The sequence below is a fragment of the Phoca vitulina genome, unplaced genomic scaffold (genome assembly GCF_004348235.1).
Source record: "Phoca vitulina isolate PV1807 unplaced genomic scaffold, GSC_HSeal_1.0 scaffold11, whole genome shotgun sequence".
Taxonomy (NCBI): Eukaryota; Metazoa; Chordata; class Mammalia; order Carnivora; family Phocidae; genus Phoca; species Phoca vitulina.
In genome coordinates, this window is record NW_022589714.1 from 4,402,911 (window position 1) to 4,422,672 (window position 19,762).

The 19,762-nt window shown below is 37.9% G+C and overlaps 2 protein-coding genes across 6 annotated transcripts in view; one reads left to right on the top strand and one right to left on the bottom strand.

Moving 5' to 3' along the window:
• ORC3 (origin recognition complex subunit 3) overlaps nucleotides 1-17,670 on the bottom strand; it is a 59,611-nt gene extending 41,941 nt beyond the window's left edge. For 2 of the 4 annotated variants that reach the window (XM_032409308.1, XM_032409311.1), the window contains exons 1-7: nucleotides 17,589-17,670; nucleotides 13,465-13,519; nucleotides 8,044-8,141; nucleotides 6,177-6,321; nucleotides 3,517-3,621; nucleotides 2,336-2,484; nucleotides 918-1,051 (exon numbers count right to left, since the gene is read on the bottom strand). In XM_032409308.1, the coding sequence (XP_032265199.1) occupies nucleotides 918-1,051; nucleotides 2,336-2,484; nucleotides 3,517-3,621; nucleotides 6,177-6,321; nucleotides 8,044-8,141; nucleotides 13,465-13,519; nucleotides 17,589-17,612 (710 nt within the window). In that variant the 5' untranslated portion in view covers nucleotides 17,613-17,670. Of the gene's footprint in view, nucleotides 1-917; nucleotides 1,052-2,335; nucleotides 2,485-3,516; nucleotides 3,622-6,176; nucleotides 6,322-8,043; nucleotides 8,142-9,997; nucleotides 10,090-13,464; nucleotides 13,520-17,588 lie in introns of all 4 variants that reach the window. The other 2 variants (XM_032409312.1, XM_032409309.1) reach the window with 2 other exon arrangements.
• Nucleotides 17,671-17,782: 112 nt separating this feature from the next.
• RARS2 (arginyl-tRNA synthetase 2, mitochondrial) overlaps nucleotides 17,783-19,762 on the top strand; it is a 58,319-nt gene continuing 56,339 nt past the window's right edge. Inside the window, exon 1 of one of the 2 annotated variants that reach the window (XM_032409314.1) lies at nucleotides 17,783-17,860. In XM_032409314.1, the coding sequence (XP_032265205.1) occupies nucleotides 17,825-17,860 (36 nt within the window). In that variant the 5' untranslated portion in view covers nucleotides 17,783-17,824. The other variant, XM_032409313.1, reaches the window with a different exon arrangement.

Here is a 19,762-nt window from a genome sequence, read left to right on the forward strand (position 1 = left end):
TATTCTAGCAATATGCAGTTCTACCGTCAGAGAAGTACAGTGCCTGGATTCTGTTACTGCTGTAAGTTCTTCCTCACTTTAGATGGCAAAAGTAGCCACAAATTTAAGCTCCAAAAAAGAAGACCTCTTCTGCATTTTGAAAGCAAATAAAGCAGTTTAGTTTTAGCATTAAGAAAAGTCTTAGGATCTAGAAATCTTAGTTTCAATGGGAAAAAAAGACACCATTAAAATAGGAATTACAAGTTTATTAGTAAATTATAACACAATATAGCTTTAGGCAAATGTAGCTATAACTATCAAGCAAGTTTACATATAGAAAAGGCCAAAATAAATTATATCCTAAAAAAAGGTACCATGGGAAATACATGTCACTGGATTTTAAATAGGGTTAGTTACTTCAATTCTGAATCTCACAGGACTGCCTTGAAAATCCAATGAGACCATGAAGAAAGTAGTTTCTCACTGTAAGTATTATACAAGATAATGTTATTTAGAAAACATACTTGCTCAGAAGAGCACATGTAACTCAGAGCTTCTAAGGGTGGATAGGTATCAGAAAATAACACCTGACAAACATCTCAATCTGGAGTAGTTTATCCACTTAATGGGAAAGAGACAGATGACCTTGGTGAGAAAAACTACATTTTATACTGCCTTATCATACTAATTAAAAATTGGTTAACTTTAGTCTTTTGATCTCATTTTTGGGTCAAAAAGCAAATGGAAATCCGATAGGAGGTCTTCGAACATTCAATTATAGGGAATTTGAAATCACTCTGGTTTCTATCCAGTTGGTATTAAAATGAGGATTAAATTGCCATTCATTTTCTCTAGAAAAGGGTGTTCTTCAAGTTAAAAGTTATATGTTTCCTTAATAAAAAGAATTTTACGTAAAAGCCAGGTGATATATCATCTACCTGCAGATAATTATGAAGTCTTGGAGTACTTTTGTGGTGAAGCTTTCCATATCCTTTAAGATAAGCACAACAGGAGGAGACTGCCATTGACTAGTAGAAGTCCTCTTTTTCCTTGGCATTTTTGGGTCTGTCTTCTTTTAAGCCATTGTGAAAAGAAAGAGTTAAAAGTAAGCCTTACCACCCAAACGATGTTACAATGCCACATGTTGATATATCTCCCTTTATATTTTACAGTAACGCTGTTTCTTTTATTTCTCCCACATAATAAAGAGAAACTCATTCCAACAGTTATTTGAAGAATCTTTCTGTGTCTGACAGGGGAATAATAACCAAGAAGAAAAAGGTTCAGTAAATCTATAACTCATATAAAATATTTATATTTTCTGCTATCTGAGAAAACTACAGAAAAAAGCATGGGGAGAAGATTTTCTATAGATTATTTTTTCTGTTAAAAGAATGTTTTACTTTGCTTTGCTTTAAGGTGAGAACTAGTATTTTTAAATAAAAAGCCCAATAAACAACACTACTTCGCTACTCTGCTACTGTTAAACCTTAAGTTGAAAAGCATCTTTAATATCGTCTGGTCTAATCCCAATCTTTCAAGGATATCTGACATAAACTGAATGTACATTTGATTTCTAGAAAATTTAAAATTGTGGACCAAATTAAGATATTATGGTAAGCATTAGACCCAATTTCATCCCTTATAAAGCAAAAATGGAACTTCACTCATGACTGACTTCAGCAAACACCTTTATCAGAAAATGTCACTGCGGTATTTTTTCCCATACTATCTAGCTACACAGCACCATAAACCAAAGCTGTGGTTTTATAGTGCAGTTCTCCATGAGTCACCTAGGTTATCCATTCTCACCGGGGACTATCATGGTAGAATGGAACTTCTTGTCAGCTGTTTGTTGAATATACTTTACTTACAGACCATTTATTCCCAAGAATTCTAAATGTGGATCAAATTAGTTTTGTTTTTTTTTTTTTTTTTCAAAAAAACGACTATTTCTCATTGGACTACGTTGACAATGGGCACTGGCAGCACGGTCCTACTGCACAAAAGCAAATAGAGACCTAAGGATAATACATTAAAGTTATAGCCATTGTCACAGAGAGAGAATCTAGAGCAGAACCCATTCCTGAGGCTGTTTTTGTCACTAGATGACATTCTCCCGCAAATAAGATGGCCTTGTAAGAACTGAAACACTTATCAGGAATTAGACTGCATACTGAAAAAAAATACTTTTAAATTCTAATAGCCTTATGAAAAATAAGCAGCTACTATTAATTAATAGCTAGAGTACATAAGCATATTCTTATTAGAACAAAATAGTACTATGTTTAATATAACTCTAAGCCTTTCAATCATACGCCAATTTCCTGAGAGAAAATTGTCAGTTTACTCTTACCTGTGTGACATTCATATACCAACTGGAAAGAGAATCCATTGAACAATGTATCTTTTTCTGGGTGACCTGAATACTTCCCTCTTTGGATTCCTCATCTACACAGCAGCCCATCAACTGTGAGGCCAGTTTTTGTAAAAAATGTTTTATATCTGCAGAATGGGTAAAAAATGTAAGAAAGCTTATCTCTCTTTAAAACAAATATGAAACAGCTGAAAGCTCTTGATCAGTATACACATTTGGGTACAATGTGTTTTTCTATACTTAACATTAACATAACACTTAACATATTAACTGTTAATGTTCATTAGTATCTTCTCTTTAATATTTAAATTTCACTAACTCAGACTAACACTAGCCAAAGTTTATGTATATTGTCCATAATAAAAGAGTTACTTAAGCAAATGTGTAAACATGAAAATTATAAATTATGTAAGAAGCAATCTATATTTAAATTACACTAGACAGCAAAAGGTTTTTAAGGCCTCTAAAAAAAGATATCAAAAGTGTTACTTACATAAGTTATTTTACTGATTACAAACCTTCCTTAGAGTCATTTTAAAAGATGTCCTAAGGGCTTTTATTTAATCAGTTCTAGTCAGTTTATGAATATGAGAGTAATATAAGCACATAAAGCCCTTATGTAAATTCAAATCTAAGCCCATTTTACTTTCTTAGTGTCCACATCCTTTATGATTCAATGGCTTCATATACCTCAGATCGGCTCTGGTGATGGACTATTTTTCACCATGCTGGTCTTTCAGAGTAGAACAATAAGATGATTTGAGGCTATAAATATGAACCTACACAGTCTATACTCTGTTGGACTAAAGCTGCCAAATCCCCAATCCTTAATTCTCAGCTCTCTGTCCCAAACTTTCCAACTTACTCAACTTTTACTGGGTTAAGGAACACATCTCATAAAATGCCTAGTCTATTACTGGCTGTGAAGCTGATCTGGCAGGGGTGGGGCTGGTGTAAATGAAGCAAAAGGTAGCAGAGAGGCCTGCAACAGCCAAGATTACTGCGATAGGCAATAAACCTCATTCCTGCCAAAAATGTAGTGCCATGCTCTTCCCATGAATAAAAAGGGATAAAGAAAGCTAGAGAGAGAAAGAGAGAGAGAGAAGGCCAGAAGAGATTTGTAACATCTCACCAAGGTTATTATGGCATTTATTCTGTACCTGGACAATCTTTAGCTTGCAATGAGACTACATATGGAGTGACATTATTCTGAAGGGCTTCTGTTAGACTTCTGAATGTTAAATCATGATCTGTTACGTTCACACCTATGGAATAATATCAGTATTACAACATCATTTGTATTATTAACAATTTAACAACAACAAGGCTAACATGTCAAGTGAATTACTAAATAAAAATATTTTTAAATACAATTAATAACAGAAACCAAAAAAATATACTGCGTAAGTGAAGAGACCGCCATTGACAATAGGTATCTGGAGGCATACACAATACTTATTTGTCAGAAAGGGTATTTTGCACAATTTCTCTTTAAAAAAAGTTACTGAGGATATGTAGTTAACCCTTGAAAATATCTTAGGAGTAATTTCGTTACTTTTGTCAAACTCATAAAGAACTCTTTAAACTAATGATTCAAAAATAAGGGTTATGGGGGCGCCTGGGTGGCTCAGTCGTTAAGCGTCTGCCTTCGGCTCAGGTCATGATCCCAGGGTCCTGGGATCGAGCCCCGCATCAGGTTCCCTGCTCGGCGGGAAGCCTGCTTCTCCCTCTCCCACTCCCCCTGCTTGTGTTCCCTCTCTCGCTGTGTCTCTGTCAAATAAATAAATAAAATCTTTAAAAAAAAAATAAATAAATAAGGGTTATGGATTCCAGGCTTACTGTGACCCTGACTTAACAAGTGAGGAGAATCCAATCACTAATACTGTTAATGATTGTTGTAGTAAATACAATAGGTAAAGTATACAGTAAGCTAATTTCTGAGGGAAGAGCCTAAAAACTAATAAAACTTTAGGTCCTTTAGGTATTTACTAAGCCCCTCTCGTTCTCACTTCCACAAATCAGAGTTTAGTGCTGTGCATGTAGTTATCAGAGTTAAGTTAATTTCCCCACTACATGGGGAAAAAAATTCTACTGATACTTTCCTTGACGTCACAATCTGTGATTTCTAGAAAGTGCTTTGGCACTTAGGCAGGTGCCAACAGTAAACATCCTGAAACTGGTTGGTAATTGCTACTATAAAACTTCAACTGGCTGGAAGAAAAACAAAAGGTTCAGAATCCAGGCCTCCAAGAAGCAAAAAATTTTTTTCTAGGATAGCCAACAAATAAAATTTTTGGCAGGTTATTTTTAAATGGACATACACCTTTTTGAAAATAGGAAATGTGCAACTGTGCTTAAGCATTCTTTGACTATGGATTTTTTCTTTTTACAGTATCAAAATGATATTCCTAGACACATTATGGTCTATGATCATGATACTGCATCTCTAAACAACTCTGGGAGGTTAGCAAAACACTGGAAGACAAGATAGTCTTCCACTGACTCACTTTATAAGCTATTTAACATTGAAACAAAAAATCAACAATGTCTTTAACTGGGAAAATGTTCTCGTCAGGCTACTGACTTTGAAATATAACATTTCCATTAGCTTTTCTCCTTTTGGCAGTAGGCAGAGAAGGGATTTAAACAGTGCTCTCAACAATCAAGCCACTGCTCTTGATTATGTTTTCCCCACTCCACCTCCAACCATTATAACCTGGCCAAGAGAAACAAAGTACCAAACAGTATAATCCAGTCATCACTGGGTCTCAGTTTCTCATCCATAAATGGAAAGGATTTTGAAATTAAGTGCAGGCTGCGCTAAAAAGCTGTTCAAATTATAAAAATTATATAAAATTATTATAAGAATCATTCCCTGTGTGTTGTTACTCAGAGTAGTCCTGGGATCAGCAGTATGGGCATCAGCAGGAGGCCTGTTATAAATGCAGAGTTTCAGGCCCCACCTCAGACCTACTGACTAAAACCTGCATTTACTAAAACCCCCTGGAGGCTTTTGTAGGTACACTGAATTTTGATAAGTATTGCCCTGAACATGAGGAATAAGATTTAGGTAATGAACAGTATTAAAGGCAGTATTAACAAAATAAGTCCTTATCTCAGTGCTCACTAGTTTAACAAACCTTGAATAAATAATAAATTGTAAGTGCGATGAAGAGTACATTTGAAATCCAAATAAATCCAACTTTCTTTCCAAAAGAAATAAGGAAATTTGCTAGTATGCCAAAGAAATTTTTTTCCATTATCCTGCAACCAGATGTTTGGTTCAAATGGGACATTAATGATGGATATTTAAGTACCTAAGAAATTTACCACCTGCAGTTTGAAAGCAGTTTATATATAATTCATCCAAACCCCCTTCTAAACAATTAATATTAATACAGTATTATAAAACAATCTAAGATTGATAAACTAAGCACAGGGAAATAAAATTAAGGTCATAGATAATTCCACTGAAGAGATAATTAAAAAAACAAATCTATTTACCCACCAGTGGTTTATTACCAAATTCAAATCTCATATATTCTCATAAAATAACTAAAAAGAGTAACACAAATATATTTCCCCTTCGTTTTTCTGACAAAGTTGAGGAGGGTACTACCTAATCCTGGATCAATTTCCTTTAATTTACAAATGTATGATCAGCACAAAGAACTTTTATTGGTTTTCAAAGTATGTAAAGCAAACAAGAATTAGTTTAATTCTATAAAAGAGATAAAAAGGCCTATCAAAACAGGTTATTCTTCGCTATTCTCTACAACAAAACCACTAATTAAAAAAACAAACATACACCCATATATACCTAGAATGAGAGCAGCAGTTGGAATTTCTCTGAGTTTTATTTGACAGCCCCAGTCTCTTGAATTCTTCTGAAATCCAGAGTAAGACTTTTGCAGAAATTCAGTTAGACTATCGAACAGGTTTTTATTTAATTCCTCTTGTAGTTGCTATGAAGAAAACACAAAACTTTATGAATTTTTATCAGTAGTAATCTGATGCATCTTTCTAAGTTTGGGAAAGATAATTTGTCATTAATTGCAAAGATTACATGTAAAATGATTATTAGATGGAAGAAATTAAAAAAAATTTTTTTTTTCCTTAAAGCTCCAGTCATTAGTGCTTTGGATTCCCTCACTAAAGAATCTCATTTATTCATTCAACAAACATTTACTAACCACCTTACAAATGAAAGGTAGTCTTTATCCTAAAACAGTGAAAAAACAACAACAAAAAACTGAGCAAGAACACTTAACAATTAAAATACATTGGGTAGAGTGCTATGATGAAGAATAGGACCACCCAAGAATAGGACCACCCAACTTAAACTGAGGAGGGGACATATTTGAGTCAAAGCATTAGAGCAGGTGATGGAGGAGGTGATTATATGGAGAAGAAAGTTACATGGAATGGGGAGTAGAGGAAGCAAGGAAGGAAGCACCAAGTACCTGGGGAACCACAGACAGAGCTAAGCGTCAAGAACATGGGAAGTGGTAGGGAATGAGCCTGGACAAATAGGCAAGGGGCTAGGCCTATGAAATTATACTTGATGTTAAACAGTTTGGATTTTATCCTGAGGGGAGAACCACTGAAGGCATGTGAAGGAGAGACATGATTCCATCAGGGTTAAGAAGGGGGAATCAGGCAGCACTGTGAAGGAGCTGGGGGAAGCTACACCAGCAGTGAGGTGGGAAAGCCCTGGCACCCTGGCACAGGGCTGTGCCTGCCTGAAGGGAGGGCTTTTCTAACTTGGCCAATGGTGCCATAGGGACTGAGTGACAGGCCTGAGGGGTCTGACATCAAAGGCAAAGACATCGGTTAGGAGGATCATCACAATCCAGGTTAAGAAATGAAGGCCTAAACTAGAAACCACAAACTCAAATACTTTCAAGGGTCACTTGGAATCCATAAATGAGCAAAGCCCTAGGTGGAAAGCAATAAAGAGTGGTGGGAAGCAGTAATAAACGAAGTGCATAACCCTCCCACAGGCAATAAAAAACAAAAAAAAGTACAACACCGTGTTGGTCAAACAAAACAAGTCCACTCAAGATGTTGGCCCTACAGCTATGAATGTGCCATAGCAGAGAAATTATTTCAGAGCTGGAATATAAAGAACGTAGAAACTGGACATGAGGATGAGGGAGTGAAGTAATTTAAAAATAGCTTGACTTCTTACTTGTATAACTGAATGGATAATTTGTTTATTTTTTAAAGATTTTATTTATTTATTTATTTGTCAGAGAGAGAGAGAGCACAAGCGGGGGAGCGGCAGGCAGAGGGAGAAGCAGGCTCCCCGCTGAGCAAGGAGCCCAATGTGGGACTCGATCCAGGACCCTGGGATCATGACCTGAGCCAAAGGCAGATGATTAATCAACTGAGCCACCCAGGCATCTCTGAATGGATAATTTAAAGTGTGTCACCATTTAAAAGTTGTGAGGATATGTAAAGAGCCCCTTGCCTTGGCAGCTATTATTATTAATGTATGTTCCAGTACCTGAAGCTATGCTTAATACTTGGAACATGAGCGTTTTTTAGAATATACAGATTATACTAACCTAATATTACCTATGTTTCATCAAGAGTCCTGAAAAATGATGGAAAGGAAGATGGGAAGAACAAATATGAGATTTACGTTATTAGAGAAATATTAAGTCATTAAGAAAAGTATTCACCTCAGTTTCAGATTTCATCTGCTGCCATATCAAGTGATAAGTTTCAAATCGAAGCTTACTGTCCTCAGACTCATTTTTCCCTTTATTAAAATAGTCCTCTAAAAACACAGAAAGAAATAGGTCAGTTTCTTTCTTATATAATAAAAGTTAGAAAATCTCTGTGCAAAATCACACAGTAAGGGATGGGACTGAAATATGTATCAAAAATACATATATTTGGAGATAGGTAACATTCAATACCCTTTATATTTAATTTTATTTATATATCTTATATTTTTACTATAGTAATTGTATCTATATGATTAAAATATCTTTAATTTTTAAGTTATATTTCTATCATGTACTTTTAAATTGCTAACAGTATTTAATGGATTTGGTTTGAGGCATAAACATTTAATATTAACGTATTTTCATTATTTGCTCTTATTCAAAAGCCTTGTATACTACGCTTCATATATTTGCTCTGAACTCTCCTTTATGAAATGATGCTTACGATGGTTCTTGTTCCTTTATTCAATTGACATAGGTTAGCCCAGCCTTTTATTTAGTCTGTCTGTATTATTTTATACGTTTTAATGTTTTCCTCCAAATGGTTAGCCACTCATCAAAACACCATTTATCAAAATACCAGTGGTTTTCAAACTTTTTAAACCATGATCCGCATTAAGGAATACATTTCACATCATTATCCAACACACAGATGTTTAACAGAAACAAAAACAAAGGCCCCACAAAACAATACTTATCATGTGACAGCAAATGTTTTCTTTTCTATTCTGTTTTTTAAAACTATTATGACTAAGTTGATTTCATGACTCACACTTGGGCTTTAACCTTCAGTATGAAAACATTCACTTATTAAATAATCCATCCTTTCTCTCAGTGATTTGAGGCGCCCTTGTTATCTCAGTACTTACAAATGTACTTGGAGCTATTTTTTAAACTTCTTCTTTTGTTCTACTGAATCCAAGTCTATTCCCAGAGCTGTCCTGAACTATTTGAAATCATTAAATGATTGGAGCTTTGCAGTACATTCACACAGGGAATAATTCCAGGTCTCCTTCCTACCACCACCGCACATAATCATTCTTCTTCAAAATATTTTAAGCCATTCTTTCAAATAAATTTTCCCATTGCTCAAAAATAATTACAATAGTACTTTGACTGGATAAAATAAAATCTGTAGGTTGATTTGGGAAGAAATATTTGTAATATGTTAGAAAATCTACATCCAAAACACTACAGGTCTCTTCCTTTAATCAATATTCTACATTCCTTGTAGTTTTCTACTTTCTTTCATATTTCTTATTGTTTACTGCTAGGTATTTTATTGTAACAACTACAACTTTTAAAGGGTTCAATAACAGTGAAAATACCTATTTTGTTCCTGACTTCACTGAGAAGCCACTAGCTTCTACCATCAAGTTTTATGTTAACTAGTAGTTTGAAATACAGATTCTCTTTTATGTTAAGGAACTCTGCTTCTGTTCATAGTTGACTCAGTTTTAGGCAAGTATTTTTTTAATTTATCAAAAGCCTTAGAATATACTGAAGTCATCATGTTAAATGTTAAAATGGCAAATCAAGACATTAATTTTTTTACATGCTGAATAACGTGGCACCAAAATACTTGCCAAAAAACTCAGAAATTGGGAAACAACAGCAGCAGGACAATTTAACTTGTTACCATGACTTCTCTCAGTCATTTATAGCTCAGGAAGGTAAAAAACAAATCAGCATTGAGAAGACCTACAGAATATAAGCTCTCACTGTTGACAGGTTCCCTCCTGCTCCTACGCACAGCGCTTGACTTCAGTGCGAACATCTCCTACAGGGCCAGAGCCACCACCCATCTCAGTCTCTCCCTCTCTCTCTCCTTCTCTCTCCAGTTCCTGCCCAGTCGTTTTCATGGATGCACAGTCATCCACAGAACATAGACAAGAGGGAGAGTTACCAGTCTTCTCTTAGGTATACATCCAAGTGTCTTCGAGTCAGGGGACAGATGGTGGGCAAAATGCTGGGCATCTTCCTACTTCTTCAGGCAATCTGTTTCAAGAATTGAAGCCAGTGAAGGCAAGTGCTAAAATCTGGATATGTTTTCCTTATTCCTACACCATCTGTCTTATAATCAGGGTCAATTCCTCTAAGATTCTCATATTGAAACAGTATCTATTGGTCTTAGGTCAGCCCAATTAAAAAAAAAAACAAAAACTAATGTACTTCAAAGCAAAGTTCAAATTATACACATTAGGTTTACTAATACTAAAACTTTGAACAAATCTTAGTAAGTTATAGCTGAAATTCAACAGAAAAAGTTCTAAGCAAAAACTCGCCTATTATGAGAGACAGTACCAAATAATGGTTAGACCAGAGGTTCTGGAATCAGACAACTGGGTTCAAACCCCAGCTCTGCCACTTACTAGCACTATCATTGAGAGTTCTAAGTATCCTCATAGTATTTTAATGGAGATACTCATAATACATTCCTCATGTTTACTGAGAGGATTAAACAAAGGAACACATATAAAGAGCTTAGAATAATCTAGCACATAATAAAAACTCAATAAATGCTAGCAATGTCATTAGTTATAATGACATTGCTGATGATATTAGATGTCATTTCATGCTCTGTATCCTAGATAATGGGAAACAAAACTTGAATTTTCTCTGAAAATGAACTACTTCGAGTTTAGCAATCTCCAACATTAAAGAAATATGTTCACAAGTCCATCACTTAAAAATAATTTATAATGTAGCTATTCTTTGTTCACTATTTCCAAGTCTATCAGTCACTTTTTATTGGGGGGCAGGGAATACAAAAAATTTCATGTTTCCTTGAGACTAAGTCTAAGAGAGTGTAGAACTTGAGATCACAGTTTATTTGCTAATGAGAAATTGGATTCTTATTATAAATCATATTTTCTACCCTCTGGTCCCCTCAGTATGAACCATCATTTTATTATTTGCTCTTTGAGCACAGGTTTCTTATCTAGCTGGTCTCAAACTGAAGGAGTAACACCCTAAGGTCTGCATCATGCGATGATTTAGAAAAATCCTATTCAATAAATACAAGTTCTTTATTTCCTTAGTCAAACAATGGTTTAGTTCAGTTTTTCCTTTAATTCAAAGCTAGTGCATAAATATGCTTAATTCCACATCATAATTTTTCCATCAGAATCAATCTTTACAATACTGAATAGTGGATGTAAATAGTAAGCCTGTGAGGAGCTTTTAGGTTTCCTTTTTATCTAAGTTCAATTAATTAACATATAGTATATTATTAGTTTCAGAGGTCGAGTTCAGTGATTCATCAGTTGCACGGAACACCCAGTGCTCATTGTATCACATGCTCTCCTTAATGCCCATCACCCAGTTACCCCATCCCCCCACCCACCTTCCCTCCAGCAACCCTCAGTTTGCTTCCTATGCTTAAGAGTCTCCTATGGTTCGTCTCCCTCTCTGATTTCATCTTGTTTTATTTTGCCTGGGTTTGTTTCTTTTACTAATTAGAATCATGCTGTATGTATTGTTTTCTGATGTGCTTGTTGGAGATGTTCTCAGCCTAGCACACTCCTTTTACCCATCATATATTCCACAGAATTAGTGTCACTGTTCAGGTTGCTTCATTCTGCTGTTATAATTATGCCCACTTTTGTGCACAAACTTGAGCACAGGGGCTGGAATTTGAGGGGGAGTGTCAGCTTGAGCCCTTGTCAATCTGAGGTGAAGGCTTGTTTACTTGGCGTTGAGCAGGTGGTAGGCCGTGCATGCTGACTTGGGCAGGAGGGCGGCTGGACTGTGAATTTGGGACCCACAGGCCAACGGCATTGTGTATGACAGGGACATGGCTGGAAACTCTCTCTCTCCTTCTATTCTAAATGAAAGCCTTGCTGGATAGAGTATTCTTGGCTGTAGATTTTTTCCTTTTAGCACTTGGAATTTATCATGCCACTCCCGTCTGGCCTGCAGTTTGTGCCTGAAAAACCCAGTGATGGCCATATGGGGTTTCCCTTGTATGTAACTGCTTTCCTTTCTCTTGCTTTTAAAATTCTCTCTTTCTCACTACTTTTGGCCATCTTACTTTGTGTCTTGGTGCAGACCTCTTTGGTTTGGTTTTGTTGGGGTCTCTCTGGGGCCTCCTGGATCTGTATTTCTCTTTCCTTCCCCAGATTCAAGAAGTTTTCAGCTATTATTTCTTCAGACAAATCTTCTGCCCCCTTTTCTCGCTCTTCTCCTGGGAACCCCATCATGCGACTGTTATGCTTGACAGTGTCGCTGAGTTCCCTGGGTCTATTCTCATTTTGTGTATTTTTTTTTCCCTGTGAGGAGCTTTTAAAAAAGTACCAATACCTAGGTACCACTCCCAGAGATTCTGATTCAATTGGTCTGAGATGGGGTCGGGCATTAGTATCTTTAAAAAGTTCCCCAAGTTGAGATCTAAGTAAGGTCAATGGATTGTATCAATGTTAAGTTTCCTGGTTGTCATACTGTACCAGTTACCGAAAATATTACCACTGGAGATTACTGAGTAAAGGGTACAAAAAACTCTCTACACTTTCTTGCAACTGTATGTGAAAATACAATTATATCTAAAAAAAACCCCAATTTTTAAAAAAATCTCCCCAAGTGATTCTAATCTGCAGCTACAATTGAAAACCAGTACAATACACATTTTCTGTTCTGACAGTAATGTCATGATTTGTTTGAAAAAGTCAATTCTTCCTAACATGATCACCAAATAGATATCTGGAAATAAATGAAGAAAGTGAAGAAAAACAGTATCTTTTTTTTTAAGTTTAATTTTATTGAGAAATAATTTACAAATTATAAAATATGCTGATTTTAACAGTTTAGTATGTCCTAACAAAAGTATACACTCACATAACTGTTCCCTCGATCTAGAAAACATTTCCGTCGGTCCAAAAAGTATCTCTTGCCCTTTTGCAGTCAACTTCTCTACCACACCCCAGGAAATCACTGAGATTTTTAAGACAGTCTCTCTCTTCTGTTTAAATTTCCTTTTGAGTTAGCCTTATTATTTTATTTTATTTATATATGTTTTTAAGTAAGCTCTACGCCCCACGTGGGGCTTGAACTCACAACCTGGAGATCAAGGTTCACATGCTTTACCATCTGACCAGCCAGGCACCCCTAAGACAATCTCTTTTGAAGAATGGGGACATATCCTTTGAGGGAAATTTACTTTCTAATTTGCCTTTTGAAAGTATATTTGGATTCCCTTTTAGATTCAAAGTCCAGGATGTACCTTATCCCTTTGACTATACTTTGGAACATAACTGTTACATCAAGAAGCTAAGTAAGTCAAACTTAAGATAAGAGAATTACTAACTTCAACTAGGGTTAGGTAAGTTCAAGACTTAGGGGAGGAAATCTAGCCAATTCGCTATTAAGACATCTTACCTACTGGCACAGAGATCTTTCTCTTCTTGAAGTTTGGCTTAAACACAAAGCAGCCCTAAAAAAAAAAAAATATAAGAAAGAAAAAAGCATAAAGTCAAAGTAGCCAAGGAACAGATAAATCTCATTAACCAAGTATTTTATGGATAAGCAGATTTTTTTTAAAAAGGCATTTCTTTAAAGTGCTAAGAAATTCTCTCTCTTCTATCTGAATTATAGCAGGAAAATTCTTTTTTTAAAAAGATTTATTTTTTGAGAGATAGAGAGTGCGCCCAAGTGCATGGGGTGGGGGGTGGGCAGCGGGAGAGCCAGAGAATCCCAAGCAGCTCCCTGCTCAGTGTGGATCCCGGACAGGGGGCTCAATCCCAGGACCCTGAGATCATGACCTGAGCTGAAATCAAGAGTCAGAGGCTTAACCAACTGAACCACCCAGGTGCCCCTAGCAGGACAATTCTTAAACAACAAGGGGACTATCCATTTCTTTCTCCTCCTTCCCATGAGATGCGCATCTCGTGATTTTGCTCTTAGGGACCTAATCTAAGAGACACAGAAAATATAAGCTGATGAAATTTAAACCCAGAAAGGTTCCATTTTTATAAAACTTAAAGAACATTAGTACTATTAAAACGAAGATCAAAAATAGTGACACTCTCTCATTTCAAAAGAAGTCTTTATTATTTAATTACACTTCAAGTATCTATAACCTGGTCAGGAAATAGGTAATTTGGCTATTGTTTCATCTTATACACCTTTCTTCATCTGATAAAAGTCTTACTCATTTGCTCTGGGAAACCGTCCCCAGTTCTCTAGTTAGAATTATTCCTTTCCCTAAGATCTCACAATACTTGAATGCCTTTATTTTGCTTTGTTTTAAATCACTTTCACTGTGTATCATAGTTATTTACGGGTCTGTCTCACCAAGTAGTTTGTGAGTGCCTTCAGAGCACAGACTGCATAAAATTCACAATTGTTTCCTCAGTGTCTAGGACAGGCGTTAGCGCAATCAGTATATGGAATGAATGCCTGCCAAGTAATTTTCCTGGTAATTTCCCAGTTACATTTAGTTTCATGTTATTATTTGACTGGTAATATATAGTCTCCAAGCTACTGGTTCTATGTTTATTCTACCAATCCTAAAGCCATGCACCATGTACAGCTTCTTAAAGACCCATTTTTATGGAAAATGAAAGAATGAAAAAAATATACCTAGAAAAAGTCATCTCAGGACAGTGCTAAAGAAAGCTGTGCAAATATAAAATGCCATTTGGATTACAGGATCCAAAATAAGAACTGTGCCTTATACTCCTGTATCTGCAACTAGTGAACTGCTGAAATACACATTCACATTTAGAAAAATCCTGTAGTACCACACAAGCTTGTCATTGCCTCCCTTCTATATCCACCTGCAATTCAGTAAAGGAAAAGGAGCTATGAAGGAGTGAGATATACAAGTGCCCATAATAGATCCTAATGTATGGCAGGTAGTAATATGGTTAACCACTTAGAACTGCTGATCAAATGATGGTGTTTGAGATAGAAGAAGCAGTCTAGGAGGAGAGCTAACAGGTAGAAAATATGACACGGAAAAGGAAGTTTACATAGGTTAAAAAAAAAAAAAAAAAAGCTTGCAGTTCTATGAGCTCCTGAAATAGTCCTTAAAGAATCTTATTGATGCAAGGTCCCCTTCATAATCATCTCAATACAAGCATTTCTATTATAATGCTTTCCTGAACAAAACCTCACAATTCTGCAAGATACACAAAAATATGAGTCTTATGCAATGAAAAGAATTAGAGGGCAGACCACTCAAAACCTATGGAACTTTACCACCAGCACAAAACAAAAACAGTACCAATCCTAATAAAAAATACTAGTATGAGAGAACTGCAACCACCTCCCTTTTGAACTCAAACTTTCTGATTAAGTTCTTCTTTCCAGCTTATCTCACTTTTTTTTTTATGATTTTATTTATTCATTTGAGAGAAAGAGCACACGGGGGGGGGGGGGGGGGCGGGGAGAGAAGCAGACTCCCTGCTGAGCCGGGAGGCCGACATGGGGCTCCATCCCAGGACCAGGAGACCATGAGCCAAGCGGAAGGCAGATGCCTAGCCATCTGAGCCACCCAAGTGCCCCATCCAGCTTATCTCTTAACTCAGGCAAAAGATCCTGTGGGCACAGCTTCTCCTGATGGGAACCGAAACTAACTCCTCAAGCAGTAAGGACTGTCCGGAGCCAGCAAGACCCCGCCCATGACTGACTCCAAGACAATGATCAACCTGACCCGTACCGCCCTCCTCTGTCCCACACTTTCCTCATATAAACCTTAAGTATTTTCAGCACTTTGGACACAGTCTTTAAGACTCCAGGCTGCTGTCAGTGTTGGCTTCACTGAAATAAATTCCTTTTTTTTTTTGTGAGTAAAGCAATTGAAGTTTATTAAGTGAAGATACAGAAAAAGCTCTCAAGAGTGAGAGGGGTCCCAACAGGGTTGCCGAGGGCCTTTAGGGTTGGTCTTTTATAGAAAGCTAACCAGGAAACTTAAATCCATTTAACATCTCTATTGATAACATCTTCAACGGCTTACTTCCTTTTTAGGGGCTGGTTATTCTTTGTTGGTCACAGCTGATTATCATAAAGCACCCAACCCCACAAGACCCACTCCACCCCACATGCCTAGGGCGGGGTGGTCCCCCACACCGCTCCTTTCTTGTTTCACTACCACTCATTTCTCCGATTTAGGATTTTGTCGGCAGGGAGGGGCCGAAGCTGGTCTGTCTGGGACCCCTGGAGCCAGGTGCTCTTACACCCCAGTGCCCGGGCTACATAAGCACAGTTAAACCTCTTCTGGCATTTGCATCTAGCATCATAGTCAATCTTCTATAAACTTAAGTTCTATGGCTTGAAGTTCCCCTTTGATATGTAGTCTCAGAAGGCACTCCTTCCCATAATTTTAGTTTAATTTTAATCAAAATTAAAGATCAGATCCATGGTAGAGCCTTCTAATCTACTGTTTTAACGTAGGGAGAAATGACTGCAGTTTTTTTCATCTACATTCTCAACTTTATCACAGCTTAACTTCAGGGGCTTCTGGCGGTACTCATACTACCACTAAAGGTCTTACTTGGTCTGTAGCAGTGCTGTACAATAGAGCTTTTGGTAATGAAGGCGAAATATCATGTCTCTGCACTAATATGGTAGCCACCACCACATGTGGTTATTGAGCACTTGAAATGTGGCTAGTAAAACTGAGAAAATGAATTTCTAATTTTATTCAATTTTATTTATTTTAATTAAAACTGAAATAGCCACATGTGGCTACTGGCTACTTACATTAGACAATAGAGCTCTAGGGTTTATCTTCTTACCAACCACATTATCATGTCTTCCTGCAAGCCGTGGCCATCTAGGCAGCCCATATGAGGTCTATGTGATCTCCTCTGACACACACCTACACTACTTTTTCATTCTCATTTTTCACAACGCTTCCTCTCTGATTATACTAATATTTCAACTTCTTTAATAGGTCATTTTATTTCTATCTTCTGGGCCAAAGAACATGTCATTCTCTATGCTAGAACAGTCTCCCCACCCTCCAATCCTTTGCCTAACTTGTACTTACTTTTCAGGTCTCAGCTAAAATGTCCCTTTCTCCAAAAGGCCTTCGCAGACCCGGGGCAATCTGCTAACACTTATCACAATTTGTTATCATCAATTCATCTGTGTTTAATGCCTTTTTTGAGTGCAACTTTTTTGAGTGCAGACAACTGAGTGCAGACAACAATTTTGTTTACCACTCTATGTCGTACCTAACGGGGAGTGCTTGGCGCACAATAAATATTTATGGGGAAGAAAAAGGAAGGGAGGTTGGAGCACATCCTCGGGGAATTCGACCTCCACAAACCAGAACTTAAAAGTCCTCCCAGCCAAAGCAACTAAGGCAGATCGGTGTCTTCGCTCCCCGAGCAAAACTGACCTCAACTGCACCCGGAGTAAGGACTCTTCAGCTCAGCCCGCCACTCCCTCCCCTCGAGCCTGTTCACTGAGGCCTACGTAACCTCTGCTACATCCCTTTTCCAAAAGAGAATGAGGCGACGGCTGAGTCTAGCGGGCGTCCGCCCCCCACGTACCTTGGACACCGAAGAAGTGGCCATGGTCCCAGCTGCCCGCGGGATTGCAGCTGCACTCGGGATTTCCCGCGCTCCCTCGCGGCAGCAGGGCAGAGGTTAGTGGCGGGCCACGCGGCTTCTTGATTGGTTGGCAGAATCCTCCGGGGCGGGCTTCCGGCGCGCATAGGCGGGGCGTACAGAGGGGGCGGGGCGAGGATCCGGGCCCGGGGGTTGGGGCGCGCTTCGTGGAGGTGGACATGGCTTGTGGCTTCCGCAGGTCCATCGCCTGTCAGGTACGGACCCGGGAACTGGCGGAAGGAAGGCCCGAGCGGAACCCCCACGCCGGGTCAGCCCTCAGCGAGAGGGGGATTCCATGAAAACCCTGTTTCTGCCGCCTCCTGCCTCCTCTTTGGAGCTGCTCGAGCTGTTGAGGCCGATCTGTTGGGAGGGTCGGCCATGCGACCCAAATCGGTTTCTCAAGGTGAAAAGTAAATCTTGAAAAGCAAATGTTGCTTCCCTCACTCCTTTCCACCCCACAGCTTTGTATGCTTTACCCTAGTGGAAAGTCATTGGGCCATGATTAGAACCCTTTAGAAATTAGTGTTCCTTACACTTAGTAAAATTGATTATGGATCTGAATTTTCATTCGAAAGGGTCTAATTTAAAATCTGGTCATTTGTCTTGCAATCGTCTTGGCCGCCTGTCCTAGCATTATTTTTGGAAACTCCAAAGATAACGTGAGATGCTGTTTTTTCGTGATTCGGAGTCCTCTATGTGAACAGCTCTGTAATGAGGAAAGGAATAAAACACTTAAACATTAGATTTCAGCAAAAAGAATTTTTGAAATTCATTGGCCCCTTTTGGAATTTTGCAACGAAACTTTCAGTTGTCTTGACAAACCCATTTACTTTCATTAATGGACATATTAGTGGACGTATTTTGCCTGGTATATAATTTCCCTCGGTTCATTTTTATAGTATTTCTGGACTTTTGTGGGAAAATTGCTCTGCCTTGTCTTTATGCTTATAGACTATTTCCCTGTCCAACGCTGGCTTCTCAGATAACACCAACGGACCTTCTGATAGAACAAAGCTGAGTTTATGGTTTACTGGGGTAAGAAAGAACACCAGCAGAGTTTTGGTAGTGTCTGGGAAGGCAAGATCTGATTTTTCTTGAGAATTTGAAGTATGGTTTAAGGCTGGTCTTTCAGTGGCAGAGGGTGAGAGGGCAGGGGAGTGGAGGAGATGGCTTGGTTGGGATTCGATACTGATCTTCACAGTTTTGATTTTTTTTTTAAGATTTTATTTTTATTTATTTGAGAGAGAGAATGAGATCGAGCATGAGAGGGGGAAGGGTCTGAGGGAGAAGCAGACTCCCTGCTGAGCAGGGAGCCCGATGTGGGACTCGATCCTGGGACTCCAGGATCATGACCTGAGCCAAGGCAGTCGCTTAACCAGCTGAGCCATCGAGGCGCCCTGATCTTCACAGTTTTAAGATTGGAAGAAAGAAGGCAGGGTAGTGCAAGGAATCTTAGGGTATAAACTGTTGGTGCTTTTTTTTTTTTTTTTTGAAGAATTGATTTTTCAAGAAGTTCCTATAATGAATAATCAAGCTATTTGGGCAGGAATCTCCTGGAATAGTAAAGTTATGCTAACAAAGACAAAGAAATAATAAAGTCATGCTAATGTAGACAGTAGGCTATATCCAGGGTAGGTAGTTTTGGACCTCAGTGTCCAGGCTGTGTTTGGAGTGGGAGAGGTAAGATGATTTCCATTTTCAACCCATAGGTCAAGATAATGTCATGACCAGAAACACTGTGTTTAGTTTTGCAAAGGCTGTATTCTTCCTTGTAAAGAAGGTAAGTTGGAGAAACAGGAACTAATAGGTAGTGTGTATTTGTGCTAGTTACTTTACATTCACATTTAAGCCCCATGATGACCCTATGACATAGAAGTATTAACCTTATACAGTTGAGCAAACTGAGATCCAGAGATTAAAAATCTACCCAAGGCCAGGGTCTACACATGGTCAGTAAACTGAAGAGTTGGTTTATGAACAGGGGTCTAATTTCAAAATCAGCTCTTTCCTATATGCTGTGCTATCAGTTTATAAAGGCAAGAAGCACAATCTGATCATTAAACAGAATCTAATAGATTTGTATGGCAACATAAACTAAGCAAATATATATTTCTCCA